Source organism: Rhincodon typus, chromosome 19 (genome assembly GCF_021869965.1).
Source record: "Rhincodon typus isolate 14 chromosome 19, sRhiTyp1.1, whole genome shotgun sequence".
Lineage (NCBI taxonomy): Eukaryota > Metazoa > Chordata > Chondrichthyes > Orectolobiformes > Rhincodontidae > Rhincodon > Rhincodon typus.
Window position 1 is genome coordinate 12131690 of NC_063350.1, and position 16022 is coordinate 12147711.

Here is a 16022-nt window from a genome sequence, read left to right on the forward strand (position 1 = left end):
GCCTCAGAGTGCCAGGGTCTCAGGTTTGATTCCAGCCTTGGGTAACTGTGTGGAGTTTGCACATTCTCCCTGCGTCTGCATGGGTTTCCTCCCGCAGTCCAAAGATGAGCAGTTAGGTGGATTGACCATGCTAAATTATCCACAGTGTCCAGGGATATGGAGGGATTAACCATGGGGAAATACCAGATTAGGGTAGGGGGGGTTGGGGGTGGGTGGAATGCTCTTTGGAGGATCAATGTGGATGCAATGGGCTGAATGGTCTGCTCTCACACTGTAGGGATTCTATGAAACCCATAGCAATGTGGTTGACTCTTAACTGCTCTCTGAAATTACCACACCAAGTCACTCAATTCAAAGGTAATAGGTATATAACAAATGCCTATTTAGAATGAATGAGAGCAAGTTTGATGGCTCCTGCCACTGGCCAACATAGGTCCCTTCTCCCATCTTGGTTATATTGCTTATAATCTACAGGATAGCACCTTCCTCCTCTCCAACTTTAGCATCCAGAACACAAGAACAGCTGCCCAGTATAAAGGGAATAACATGACCTTTAAGTTCACTTAGAAATTACACATCATCGGAGTTTACACCAAAAGCCTTAAATTTCTACACATGAAAGATATGTGCCCTACTTAGAACATATTCCACAGAGGTCTAGCAGTTTGTAAGTATATGAAAAGCCGTACATTATAGCTCCTGAAAAAAAATGATGCAGGATTGCTTTTACAATAAGATTGTTCTTAAGTGAAGAGGAGGAAGCATTTGTCAGTTTTTACCTTAAACGTAGGCATTTGGTTAGCTTCCACATAGAATCCTGGCTGCCGGCCTTCATAAAGGGCCCCATAATCTGGCTCCTGTGGGAGGGAAGGAGAAATTAATTCAACATGTTCTAGCTTTATGCTTTAATCAAACAGGTCAAAAAATCCCATCTACATCTTGCAGCCAAGAGGAAAGGAACCAAGAGTCTGTGGAACAAATGCAGCACACCTTTCACAATTCATCCTCATCTTTCAATCTGACTTTTCCTGCACTTTTCAAAACTATCTACATCAATGTTGAATGCCATGTTGTCAGGGAGATAAGAGTTTTGTTTCCACCAAAACTATATCAATGTATCAGGAGGTTGTATTTGGGATTACAGCTCACTGCAGGCGATCCTTGCTCCTCTGTGCTGCCTGCTAAGTTCAGCTCAGTTCTGTGACAGGCTGACAAAATAGTGCTCCATTATCTTGTTTTATTTACCTCCCCTCACTCCCTCCCTCCTTCCCTCCATTTTTGACGTGCTACCTCCTCTTCTCCTCTAATGTAAACAATGCTGAAAAACAAAGGGTGAGTGAGTCAACATAGGCCATTCAGCCCTTTGAGCCTGCACCACCATTCAACATGGTCATCTCTGATCATGCAATCTCAGTATCACATTTCCATCCTCTCTCCATACCCTTTGATCCCTTTAGCTGCAAGGGTCACGTTCAGCTCCCTCCTGAACATATCTAATGAACTGTCCCCCAACAGCTTCCTGTGGGAGAGAATTCCACAGGTTCACAACTCTAAGTGAAGAAATTTTTCCTCATCTCAGTCCTGAATGGCTTGCCCCTTATCCTTAGACTGTGACCCCTTGTTCTAGACTTTCCCAACATAAGGAACATTCTTCCTGCATCTAACCGGTCTAGTCCCATCAGGATTTTATATCTTTCTATGAGGTTCCCCTCTAATTCTTCCAAATTCCAGTGAATAAAAGCCCAGTCGACTCGGTCTTTCCTCATATGTCAGTCCTGCCATCCCGGGAATCAGGCTGATGAACCTTCACTGGATTCCCTCAATACAAAGAATCTCCTTCCTCAGACTAGGAGACCAAAGCTGCACACAAAACTGAAGGTGTGGCCTCAGCAAGGCCCTGCATAACTGCAGCAAGACATCCCTACCCCTATACTCAAAAATCCTCTTGCTATGAAGGCCAGCATGCCATTAGCTTTCCTCACTGCCTGCTGCATCTGCGTGCCAACCTTCAGCGACTTTTCTATCATGACAGCCAGGTCTCATTGGACCTCATCTTCTCCTAAACTGACACCATTCAGATAATAATCTGCCTTCCTGTTTTTGCCACCAACGTGGATAACCTCACATTTATCCCCATTATATTGCATTAGCCAAGTATTTGCCTACTCAGCCAGTCTGTCCAAATCACCCTGCACCCTCTTAGCATCCTCTTCACAGCACACACTGCCACCCAGCTTAGTGTCATCTGCAAATTTGGAGATATGGCATTCAATTCCTTTGTCCAAATCATTAATGTATATTGTCCCAGCCCTGAACCCTGCAGTACTCCACTCGTCACTGCCTGCCACTCTGAAAAGGACCCATTTATTCCAACTCTCTGCTTCCTGTCTGCCAACTAGTTCTCTATCCACATCAATACATTACCTCTGATACCATGAGCTTTAATTTTGCTTACTAATCTCTTGTGCGGGACCTTGTCAAAAGCCTTTTGACAGTCCAGGTACACAACATCTACTGATACACCCTTGTCTACTCTACTGGTCACATCCTCAAAAAAATTCCACAAGATTTGTCAAGCATGACTTCCCTTTCGTGAATCCATGCTGACTAGGACCAATTCTGTCACTACTTTCCAAATGCTCATTTATTACATCCTTTATGATTGACTCCAGCATTTTTCCCACCATCAATATCAGGCTAACCGGCCTACAATTCCCCATTTTTTAAACAGTGGAGTTACATTAGCTACCCTCCAGTCCACTGAAACTCTTCAAGAGTCTACAGAACGCTGGAAAATGATCATTAATGCCTCAGCTACTTCTAGGGCCACTTCCTTAAGTACTCTGGAATGCAGAGCATCAGGCTCTGGGGATTTAACAGGTTTTAATCCCATCAATTTCCCCAATACCATTTCCTGACTAATAAGAATTTCCTACTGTTCTTCCTTCATGCTTGACCCTCTGTCCCCTGGCATTTCCTGAAGATTATATGTGTCCTCCTTAGTGAAGGCAGATTCAAAGTATTGTTTAACTGGTCTGCCATCTGTTTGTTGTCCATTATGAATTCACCTGATTCTAACTGTAAGCGACCTACATTTGTCTTCACCAGTCTTTATGTCTTCATATATCTACAGAAGCTTCTGCAGTCAGTTTTTATTTTTTCTGTAAGCTTATTTTCACATTCTATTTTCCCTTTCTGAATTAAACCCTTCAATCTCCTCTGATGAATTTTAAATTTCTTCCAGTCCTCAGGTTTGCTGCTTTTTCTGTCCAATTTAGGTGCCTCCTCTTTTGCTTTAACACTATCCCTGATTTCCCTTGTTAGCCATGGTTGAACCACCTTCCCTGTTTTACTGTTACTCCAGATGGGGGTGTACAATTGTTGAAATTCATCCACGTGTTTTTTAAATATCTGCCATTGCCTATCCACTGTCAACCCCTTAAGTATTCTTGGCCAGTTTATCCTAGCAAATGCATGCCTCATAAAGTTTGCTTTCTTGAAGTTCAGAGCTCTAGTTTCAGATTTAATTGTGTCATTCTCCATCTTAATGAAAAATTCTACCATATTATGGTCATGCCTCCCCAAAGGATCTCGCACCACAATGTCGCTAATTAATCCTCTCTCGTTACACAATACCCCATCTAGGATGGCTTGCTCTCTAGTTGGTTCCTTGACATATTGATCCAGGAATCATACATTCCCGGAAATCCTCCTCCATCACATTGCTACCAGTTTGGTTAGTCCAATCAATGTGTAGATTGAAGTCACCCATAATAATTGCTGTACCTTTACTGCATGCATCTCTATTTTCCTGTTTGATATAGTCCCCAACCTCTCAACTACTGTTTGATGGTCTGTACATAACTCCCACTAACGTCTTTTTCCCTCTGGTGACTGCAGCTCCACCCATACAGATTCCACAATGTCCAGGCTAATGCCCTCCCTTACTATTGTGTTAATCTCCTTCTTAACCAGCAACACTATCCCACCTCCCTTTCCTTTCTGTCTTTCCTGAAAACTGAATATACCTGACGTTGAGTTTGCATCCTTGGTCACCCTGGAGCCAGGTCTCTGTGACCCCAATTACATCATATCTATTAATAACTGTTTACGCAGTTAATTCATCCACCATATTACAAATGCTCCTCGCATTGAAACACAGAGTCTTCAGGCTCTTTTTTTTTTACATTTCATGCCTTTTGTCTTTGGTTTCTCTGCCTTCCACTTTCACTTTTCCCCTTACTGTCCTTTGTTTCTGTCCCTACTTTACTTCCCCTTGATTCCTGCATTTGTTCCCATCTCCTTGCCATATTAGTTTAAACCTTCCCCAACAGCACGAGCAAACACTCCCCCTACGATATTGGTTCCAGTCCTGCCCTGGTGCAGACTGTCCGGTTTGTACTGGTCCCCCCCTTCCCCGGAACCGGTTCCAATGTCCCAGGAATTTGAATCCCTCCCTCTTGCACCATCCTTCAAGCTACGTATTCATTTTAGCGATCATGCCATTCCTACTCTGACAAGCACCTGACACTTGTAGCAATCCTGAGATTACTACCTTTGAGGTCCTACTTTTTTGTTTAACTCCTAACTCCCTAAATTCAGCTTGTAGGACCTCATGCCATTTCTTTCCCCTATAAAATTGGCGCCTGTATGCACCATGACAGTTGGCCGTCTACCCTCCCCCTCCAGAATGTCCTGCAGTTGTTCTGAGACATCCTTGCACCAGGGAGGCACCATACCATCCTGGACTCTCATTTGCAGCTGCAGAAACGCCTGTCTAGTCCCCTTACAATTGAATCCCATATCATAATCGCTCTGACACTCTTTCTCCTGCCCTCCTGGGCAGCAGAGACAGCCACGGTGCCATGAACCTGGCTGCTTCCAACTTGTCCTGGTGAGTCATCTACCCCAACAGTATCCAAAACGGTATACCTGTTCTGGAGACAGATGACTTCAGGGGACCCTTGCACTGCCTTCCTACTCTTCCTCTGTCTGTTGGTCATCCATTCCCTTTCTTCCTCAGTAATTTTTATCTGTGGAGTGACCAACTTACTGAACCTGCTATCCATGATTCCCTCAGCCTCATGGATGCTCCAAAGTGAATCCAGAGCTGTCAAGCTGGCAGGAGTCACGCTAACAAACCCAACTCATTTTAAGGTCTTGTACCCACGAGGGTAGCATTTCTGTCTTCTGAGTCAGAACTTCTATTCCAGAGACCTGAGAACATAATCTAGGCTGAAACTTTAGTACAGTACTGAGGAGGTGCTGCAGTGTTGGCCAACCAATTTGAGACCTTAAAGTAAGGACCCCATCTTCCTGTAAGCTGGACATTGAAGATCCCACTTATACAAAGGAGGTCCGGTCAGTTTGCTCAATATTTATTTCTCAACCAAGTCATTGAAATAGATCTTTTGGCCTTTGACTCATTTCAGGGACATAGCTGTGCATGTATCTGGCAGCTGTGTTTCTCACTTTACGTCAGTTGGTGTGTTTCAAAATGATTATCACATACCTTGGAATATTATGAGGTTCTGACAGGTGCTATATAGAGGCAAGTCTTTCTTTTATCCTTCTGTGGCGAAGTGTAAAGCATTGATACCTCTGACTGAACACACAGTTAAGATTGGCTATTCTCCTTATGGGCAAGGTGGGTAAGAAACAGTGCAATACCTCTCCTTCAAGATCCACCAGTCTTTATTACCACTTGGACTGAGGCCAGGAATTCTTCACCTGATATGACTGTGGAAACACCATCACCACAGAAACCACACTGGTTCATGTTATACAAGACACTTGGCCAGAAATTATTGTGTCTCAGAAGCTCTGCTCACTGATATGTAAATAACAACTTTTGGACAGAGCTACTCAGTTGTTCTACTGGTTTGGTTTTTAGTTTTACAGACTACCACCCTACTATCTGTTCAGAGGCAATAACATCTCTTACCTTGTGTTAATGTAGTTAACCAGTCTTAGTCTAATGTAACCTGTTATCTTATTATTACTTAAAAGACAACAATGTGCTACTCAAGAATGTGTGTCTTCTGCTAAAGACTTATTGTGGTTAATCGTTATCTACTTAATACTAATAAGCCTCATCTTCAAGGTAAAACGTCACTTTTTGCAGCATCACAGGGATGGACAGATAATGGAGGCTTGTTAGTGATACTCACATTCCGGGAATACACTAGAATAAAATCCCACCTACTACAGCCTGGCAGTTCCAGCTTCAAGAAGTCTAATAGCCAAAAGCATCGGAACCAGGAAATCCGAAAGACTGCTTGGTGACAAAATAAGGTACATTAACATATTCCTGAATAAAACTGGGATTATGAACGAGACTCACTCTAAGATTATCCAATATTGGAGGATTTACAATCCAGATATGTACCTTCAATTCAATTTGTAAATTCACACCACACCTCTCTTTCACCAAAGAGTTGTTCTTTATTGATATCTGGGCCCAGTCTCAGTCCATTTCATTATCATTGACCTGATTCAAAGGACGGCAATATCAAGTATTGCCATAGACTTACCAGGCCATAGGGCTGCTCTCTCATAAGAGAGAGAGAGATGAGTGGTAGCTGTTTAGCCTGAGGGTCACCACCCCTCAGGCAATGAGAGAGGTTGAGGAGCAGAGTTCTTCATTGTCACCTCAGCTGGTGCAGAAACTAAATCCAGGCAGTTGGCGTGACTCTGCATTGCAAACTACCTGCCCAGCCAACTGAGCTAACCAAGCCTGTTCAAACTGTAAGAAACACAATCTCCGAGTTGGGGGTATCCAACCAGACAGATCAGCATGGACGTTAGATGCAAGCGATGAAGGCATTGTTCCTTCAAGCTGGTTACCAGTTGACTTTACATACTTACTGCTGTGCCAATTTTTTCCAAGGTCTCCTCATTTATTGGGTAACGGAGTTTCATCTTCCTGTATAGTGGATTCTTTTCATAGTAGTTGACTAAGTCAACCAGGCTGTCAAACTCCGAACTCCCCAGGATGACGACCTGGCCCTCCTGCTGGACACGACAGTGCTTGATCTTTCCTTCGGCACTGTTTGGAAAAGACAGCAGAGAAATGGGTAGGCTCTGTGGTAGCATTGTCACCTCATGAGTTTGGACTGTGGATTCAAAATATACCTGAGGTCTCGCCTGCCCTTAAATGGCCCATGGTGCTTTGAGAGCAGGAGAATTCTGCCCAGAGACTGTAAGTTAATGTCCCAGTGAAGAAACTTCTAGACTCAATGTGTGGTGTGAAGGTGGAACTCATAACAGACTTAGATTGTAGTGAACAATACAGATGCTTTCAAGAGGAAACTAGAGAAGCCCATTAGGGAGAAGTGATTAGATAATAGATGGGTAGCACAGTGATTCAATGGTTAGCATCGCTGCCTCACAGCGCCATGGACCTGGGTTCGATTCCAGCCTTGGGCAACTGTCTGCACAGAGCTTGCACGTTCTCCCCATGCTCTGGGTTCCTCCTATGGTCCAAAGACATGCAGGCTAGGTGGATCGGTCATGCTAAATTGCCCCGTAGTATCCAGGGATGTGTAGGTTAGATAGATCAGCCATGGTAAATATGGGGATAGGACAGGATAGGTCTGGGTAGGGTGCTCTTTCAAGAGTTGGTATGGACTGAATGGGCCAAATAGCCTCTTTCTGCACTGTAGAGATTCTATAATTATGGTGGTAGGTGTAGATGAGAAAAGATAGGAGGAGGCTCGAGTGGAATACAAACAATATGGTGAAATATTGCAGTATGCTACTGTGCAGAGAGACCTGTATGTCCTTGTGCTTGACCAATAAAAAAGTTGGATTGCAGGTGCAGCAGGCAATTAAGAAGGCAAACGGAATATTGTCCTTCATTGTTAGAGGGATTGAGTTTAAAAGCAGGGAGGATCTGCTGCATCTGTATAAGGTGCTGGTGAGGCCACATCTGGAGTACTGTGTACCATTTTGGTCTCCTTACTTGAGAAAGGATGTACTGGCACTGGAGGGGGTGCAGAAGAGGTTCACTAGGTTGATTCCAGAATTCAGAAGATTGCCTTATGAGGAGAGATGGAGTGGACTGGGACTATACTCACTGGAATTTAGAATGAGGGAGGATCTTTTCGAAACATGTAACATTTTGAAGGGAATAGATAGGATAGAAGCAGGGACATTGTTTCCATTGGCGGGTGAAACTAGAGCAAGGGGGCATAGACTCAAAATAAAGGGGAGCAGGTTTAGACTGAGTTGAGGAGGAACTTCTTCACCCAAAGGGTTGCGAATCTGTGAAATGCCCTGCTCAGTGAAGCAGTTGAGGCTACCTCATTGAATGTTTTTAAGGCAAAGATTTTTGAACAGCAAAAGAGTTAAGAGTTAAGGTGAGTGGGCGGTTAAGTGGAGCCGAGTCTCAAAAAGATCAGCCATGACCTTATTGAATGGTGCAGAATGCTTGATGGGTCATCTAGCCTACTCCTGCTCCTGTTTCTTATTGACTGGTTGGGCCAAATGGCCTATTTCTGAGCTGTATATCCAATGCAGTTCTATGTAAGCTAGCTGGTAAACTGAATTCACTAAATTGGAAATATTATGGCTTGGCAGAAAATGCCCTTTAAGAAGTGTCAGTTGTCATTGAAACACAAATGGTTTATCAGTCTCTTTCAGGGAAGGAAATCTATCAAATCCAATCTAGAGGGGTCTCCTGTGCAGACTTAATGCCTACAGGGCAATGATGAATGGTCAATAAATAGGGTTTCATCAGTGTTGTCCACATCCCAATACACATTTCACAAAAACACTTACCGGAAAGAGATTGCATATGAGTTGGGCTCATTCCGTTTACGAACAAGGAAGGCTCCATCTCTTGGCACCCTCATTAGCATATGCTCCGCCTCTGATCGCGATAAGTTGGCATGGTACCATCTGGGTAACAAAGAATGAAACTAGTAAACAGTTGTACAACAAATGTTACCCATTAAAGATCATTTTCCCAGTCTGTAAATATCATAGAATACATGATAGTACACACAATAACACCAAGCAAAAGAAAAACAATACAGAATCTGGTAATCTGAAATGAGAACAGAAAATGCTGGAAACTCTCAGTAAGATTGAGGATCAATGATAATACCACAAGGAATATGAAATAACTCCACAGAGGCTGGGTATCCCATCATCAAGTCACATTTTATTCATACGTGGAAAGTTCGTGACACTGATCCAGCTCCCACACAGCCGGCTCTCAGAATCAACACAACACTAACTCTCCTGTCTGTATCTGTCAGCCAGGGCTCCCTGACTGGACCAGATTAACAGCCCCAATCAGGGAACTCATATTCAATACCTCCATCTGGCTGCCCTCATTACAACCACTACATCCCACCACCTCTGAGTCCGAGGACATTGGTCAGTTCCTTTTGTTGTAGCTCCTCCTGGGACATTTTAGCACTGGGTCAGTTTCTCCAACTCTGCCTCTGATAACGCAGAGGAGCTCACCTCTTGTGCCCAGAGTATCTCGGAAGAAATTCATCCTCCTCTTCAGGCAGCAAAGGCATTGAAGCGGCGACATCTGCCATGTCTGTCTCAGATTCCGCTCGTTGGACAGGGAGAACCCATGGGTTTTGGAACAGTCGGAAAGGCTGTCGAGGAGCCGGGCATGTTTTGGTCCTGCACCGTTTGCGAGTTTGCAGCTTTCATATGGTCCATGTACTTGTTCAGCACTGCCTCACCTACCCAACTTTGTACATCACTGCACCTGACCTAGCGTCTACCATGCCTCTTACCCATGGAGGGCCATTCCCATGGTTCCGACACCAAACTTCGTTCTCTTAAGTAAACTGTCTCTCTCGCTTAGTGGAGTCTGCAGCCAGCATTGGCATTCCTGATGCCGTTTCAACCGTCCCCCCAACAGGTTTGGGAAGATCAGATTTAACCTGGTGTGGAATATTCTCCCCATTGGCAACTCTGCTGGAGCTATCCCTGTAGTTGCATGAGGGGTGGTCCTATAATCAATAGGAACTGGGGAAGTTTGGTATCTAGTAGACAGTTTCTTTAAGGCTGCCTTCAATGTTTGGACAGCTCTTTCTGCCAGACCATTGGATAATGGATGGTATGGAGCTGTCCTTATATGATGAATACCATTCGACTTTAGGAAATATTCAAATTCCCTGCTGGTAAACAATGGTTATCTGTGATCAACACTTCCAGAGTCCATACACTGCAAAAGATGTGTAAAGTTCTTCTATCATTGTTCCTGTGCTTGACGAATGAACTCTATGCACGTCCAGCCACTTTGAGTGATCATCCACAGTGACTGAGAACATTAAGCCCATGAAAGGACTGGCATAGTCGATGTGTAGCTGAGTCCAGGGTTTATCTGGCCATTCCCACAAATGTGGGGGAGCTGCTGGTGGTAATTTTTGTCTTTGTTGGCATTCTGGGCACTTTCCCACCAACGTGGCTACATCTGCATCCAATCCTGGCCACCAGATATAACTTCTCGCTAACATCTTATTTTGGAAACACATGGATGACCCTGGTGGAGATCAACCAAATCTGAAACTCACCCAGCAACTCACATTAACATGACATCCTCTACTGAGAGGGATTGGGCATTTATCCAGCTGCGAAAAGTGGTTTATTGTTTGTTTGAAATCCCCACAAACGCAAACCAACCTGTTGGGCTTCACATTTGGTAAGACTGGTGCTGCCCATTCTGCAAAGTGGACTGGTTTAATGATTCCTTCGCTCTCCAGCCTCCTGATTTCTGCCTCTACTTCTCCCCATAAGGCAAATGGCACTGGGCAGGCCTTGCAGAATCATGGAATTGCTTCCTGGTCAAGATGCAAGGTAGCCTTGGCTCCTTTGGTAGTCCCTAGACCTTCCTGAAAAACTTCTCGATATTTAGTTCGTATTTCACACAGGCAGCCATTTTCTAATCAAAAAATGTTGAGCCAATCTAGGTGAATCTTTCTCAAACAATTTCACCCCATCAAGTTGGGTCCTCAATCTGTAAAAGTTCTTCAGTATAAGTTCTCAGTCTAGTCAGGGTCTTGCGCAAACTTAAGGGTTAAAGACTGCTTCTGTAATCACTGAAACAACTGTGTCATATCGTCCACCATCAGAACAGGGTGACCATTTGAGCAGACACTTATTTTGATTGGCTCTGATTTGGATGTTGCTAAGCAATTTAACTGTTGCAAACCAGATATAGGTGGATTTTCCAGGGTGTGCACTCTCTTGGTTACCAGCCTGTGAGTTCTCTTACTCGATCTAGGTCTGGTGGGGCTTTTTTGCCATCTGAAGTCCACATACCAGCAGCAACTACAATGGCTCGCCGGCCCCTGATCCTGAAGAAAATTTTAACCATTTGGCTAAGGCTTGGCTTTGTTTTGGGGTTTTGCTGTTCAGGATATGTCCTGAGTGAGGCCATGCAATTGTCTTCACTCAAGTGGCGTTCCCCAAGCTCAGTCGAACTGGTGAGGGTGTCCACTTCCATAAGAATATCCTGTAACTCATATGTTCCACTTACCGTGTTTCCAATGACAGCCAGTTGTACTGCCTGCTTGAAGTCCAGTTGGGCTTCAGCTAGCAGCTGCTTTTGCACGGTTACATTAATTAATCCCACATACCAAACAGTGTCTCAGCACCTCATTAAGAGTTAAACCAAAGTCACATGCCTCTGCCGGTCATCTTAACTAAGTCAAAAATTCAGTCAGATTCCCCTGGTTCTCAAATTGCCGGAGCCGGCTCTCAGAGTAAACAGAACCTCTGACACAGATAGTAGGAACTGCAGATGCTGGAGAATCCGAGATAACAAGGTGTAGAGCTGGATGAACACAGCAGGCCAAGCAGCATCAAAGGAGCGGGAAAGCTGACGTTTTGGGCCTAGACCCTTCTTCAGAAAATATGCAGTGTACAGGGGGAAATGCAGAGTAATAGGCTGGGGGGTGAGAGTCTCGGAGGGGGTATGCTCTTTGGAGAGTTGGTGTGGACTTGTTAGGTTGAATGGTTTATTTCTACACTGTAGGGATTCTATTCTATGCCATATTCTATGAGGTCCACCTGGGCTGACCTCTTGACAATCATTACAGTGTAGGAGCAGAAGTAGGCCATTCATGGCTGATCTGATCATTCTCAAATCCACTTTCTGCCTTGTTCTGATGACCCTCGAGTCCTTATTTGATTAAAAATCTATCTCAGCCTTGAACACAGCCCTCTACGGTAAAGAATTCCAGAATCACTACCCTCTGAGAGAAGAGATTCCTCAATCTGTTTTAAATGGATGACACTTATTTTGAGATTAGGTTACGAATGGGTTCCATTCTTGAGTTTTTCATAAGTCAATTTGCATGCAAGTCAGAATGCAACACAGTACAATATAAAATAGCCATTTGTATGTACAAGCAAAAGCTGCATGTTGGATCCTTAAAATTAATGTTAATACACCCCTGTATGGGATCTTGTTTGTATGAGCTTCCATTAAAATGGACATTAGTAAACTGGGGACTGCCTATATATCATCTGGTCCTCGACTCTCACAAGGGGAAAACCCTTCCACATCCACTCTATCAAGTCTCTTAAGAATCTTATATGTTTCAATAAGGTTGCTTCTCATTTTTCTAAACTCTAACCTACTCAACTTCACAAGTCAATCCCTCCATACCTGGTATCAGCCTAATGAACCTTCTCTGGAACTCCCTCCAACGCCAGCGTATTTTTCTGCTAGAAATCAAATGAAAGGTCATCGATGGGAAATATTAAAATGATCCTTGCTCAGTGTGTTCCTTGTATTTGTTTCAAATACAAATAGAAATTTAGGCATTGGTGTACTTATATTCCATAACTTTTGGAATACTGCATGCAGTTCTGGTCTGCCTGCTGTAGGAAAGATGTTGTGAAATGCTAAATGGTTCAGAAAAGATTTACAAGGATGTTGCCCAGGGCTGGAGTGCTTGAGCTATACAGAGAGGCTGAATAGCCTGGGGCTATTTTCCCTGGAGCATCAGAGGCTGAGAGGTGATCTTATAGAGGTTTATAAAATTATGACGGGCATGAGGGGTGAGTAGACAAGGTCTTTTACCTGGGGTGGGGGAATCCAAAACTAGAGGGCTTAGGTTTAAGGTAAGAGGGGAAAGATTTAAAAGGGACCTAAGCGGCAACATTTTCACACAGAGGGTGCTGTGTGTATGAAGTGAGCTGCTGGGGGGAGTGGTGAAGTCTGGTATAAATACAACATTCAAAAGGCATCTGGATGGGTACATGAATAGGAAGGGTTTAGAGGGATATGGGCCAAATGCTGACAAATGGGCCTAAATTTACTTAGGTTATCTGGTCGGCATGGACGAGTTGGACCGAAGGGTCTGTTTCTGCACTGTCCACTCTGTGACTCTATAACTCATCTCCAACTGTCTACTGAGTGTTTAACTCAGTCCAGGCATTGGTTGCCATGGTAAAGTACTTTAACAACTTTTTGTCAGTAGTTGATGGGTTCTGCTACTGTCTCTAGTTCTAAGGACTCTGGTGTATTATCTTATCTTCTTGGCTTCAACTCTAGTAATGTTCAGAGATTCACCAAAGATCCTCAGATAGCACCTTCCAAACCCACAACAACTTCTGTCTAGAAGGACAAGGGCTGCAGATACAAGGGAACACCACCATCTTCAAGTTCCCCATCAAGGCCCTCACCATCCTGACTTGGAAATATAACCGTTCCTTCACTGTCGCTGGGTCAAAATCTTGGAATTCCTTGCCTAATTACATTGTGGCTCAACCCACAGCAGGTGGACTGCAGCAGTTCAAGAAGGCAGCTCACTGCCACCTTCTCAAGAGCAACTAGTGATGGGCAATAAATGCTGGCCAGCTAGCGATGCCTATATCCCACACATGAATGAGAAACAATCACTACAGTATCATACAGGACAAACGGAGTGTGTATGATCAGTAGCTGCATCATCTTTTTGGGTAGGCCATTCGCTCTTTGTACCTGCCAATCAAAAAGATCATGGCTGATCATGTTTAGATGCTGTTCAGAAATTCAGTCCTTGTGGGAAACGGCATTAGACTGAAAGCAACAGACAGCTGGTTGTGAAAGAAGCTCATACACATAGAACCTGTGTTGCCTGTTGGACTGATCTGTCACCAGCAGAGGGCAGATGCTCTTTCCCAGATGAATTCTACATTAAATTCTGCAAAGATAAGGCATGCCCTCCATTGGCACCGGCAGAAAACTGTTCACATAGAGCTGACTGGGTGCCACCTTTTGGACTAAAGTGAGATAAGAGATAAGCAGTCTGCAGAAAACACAAAAGGAAAGTCACGATACAGATAGAACAGAGGCCAAAGGTACAGTAGATACCCCACTCAAAGGCCAGGCAGTGCAAACACTCTCTCCACTGAATCCTTTGGTGGAGGTACCTTCCAATGTGATTCTGAAGCAGACAGAGCATGAAAGGGTTCGATCACCAGCCTATGCCAAGTTCTTCAATCTGTTCTCAGGTGACAATGTCAGTGCTACAATGACTCTAGTGCTCCTGTTCCTGTTATCTCAATCGAAAACCCCAACACTGATTACTGCCTTGCTACAGGTTCAGAATGCACACAGTCGTTTACTTTCCACACTTTCTGCATGCCTTTTGCAAGCACATTCTTTCCAATAATGGTGTCCTTCCTCTTACTGTCACCATTTCCCTCACTCTTGCTTCATCACCTCCTTCTCCCTCTCTGTCACCACCTCCCTCTCCCACAGACACCATCTCTCTCTCCCTCACAGACACCATCTTCCTCCCCATGTCACCAACTCCCTCACAGACACCACCTCCCTCCCCCTCACAGACACCACCTCGTTCTCAAACATTCAGCTGCAATTGCAATTGGGCGCTAGCTCCTTCCTGCAGCTAAATGCCTGGAACACTGAACAAAAAGTCCCCTTACTCTACTGGAGGGACTGACATGGTACTTACTCTTTGCTTTCATGTGCATTAGTCTGAGGTACGGGCTCTGTCAGCCGCATTTCAAACTCATTGCAGCGGAGAGGCACCTGTTGATAGTGTGTTATCAAGGCGTAGAGACTGTCGAACACCAGGTTGTCTGTTAGGTAGAATTTGGGGTTACCCGCTTCCTGACGGGAATGGATACGGCAATGCTGCACCTTTCCAGAACGCCTGAAAGGACCGGAAAAATACATTGAGATTCATTTCTTTTCAATAAGCTAGAGGTGAAGTTTACCAGGGAATAAAACTTCCCAGCCTGAAAGCAATGACAAAACAGAAACTAATTAGCCAGATACCCCTGTTGCGTGAGCCAACGGTGGACAGCTTGGGGCATGTAGAGCAGGGGTGGGTGACTCACCATCCTCCCCTTATCCCTGAGCTCACCCCTATAACATCAGAGGTGGCAGCCCCTCACCAAATGTGAATAGATAAAGGTTAATTAAGTTTGTTAGAACTCTATTCTCCCTGCTGTTACCCTGTCCACACTATCATTGTGTCACGGGCAGTCGGATGGAACTTGGCAGCTTGTTCTCTTTATAAATGGCAGGAAGCAAGTGGTGGGGTTCTACCTTTGGAAGCTGCACTTTTCCCAATGAAGCACCATACCAGGAGTACCCCTGCTTCCTTCCTAGCCGTATGGCTATTAAAACACAGTTGTACCCTGCTCCTTAGGTGGCAGACTGCCCCTGTGCAAAGCCCGCTGACTTACTTCACTCCGAGATCCATCAATCTCCTTCCTGGACTTTCCTGCAATGCCAGCAAGGTCCACCATGAGGCTCTAACACCACAGGGACTGTTACAGTGACCAGTCAAAGGTGGCTCTGCATAATTCAGCCTGCCTCCAGAGCATAATGGTCTTTGTCTGTTGGCTTCTCACTGACTTTTTATCTGGGGGGTGCGAAACATCTGCTCACTCTCCCTTGCAACTTTCTGTCCCATCTCTGGGAAGCAGTCCCCTTTAGCCATTCCTATATTTCACAGCTCACAATAAACCTTAACCATATCATAACTCTCCTGTAAACTGTAATACATTGCTCAGAATCAGAGACTTGG

At 44.5% G+C, this 16022-nt stretch overlaps 1 protein-coding gene across 1 annotated transcript in view; it reads right to left on the reverse strand.

Moving 5' to 3' along the window:
* Nucleotides 1-16022, reverse strand: part of LOC109939029 (phospholipase C, gamma 1) — a 149389-nt gene that overhangs the window by 42000 nt on the left and 91367 nt on the right. Inside the window, exons 17-20 of the mRNA XM_048608540.1 lie at nucleotides 14940-15140; nucleotides 8782-8901; nucleotides 6868-7048; nucleotides 780-857 (exon numbers count right to left, since the gene is read on the reverse strand). Coding sequence (XP_048464497.1) covers nucleotides 780-857; nucleotides 6868-7048; nucleotides 8782-8901; nucleotides 14940-15140 — 580 coding nt within the window. The remainder of the gene's footprint in view (nucleotides 1-779; nucleotides 858-6867; nucleotides 7049-8781; nucleotides 8902-14939; nucleotides 15141-16022) is intronic.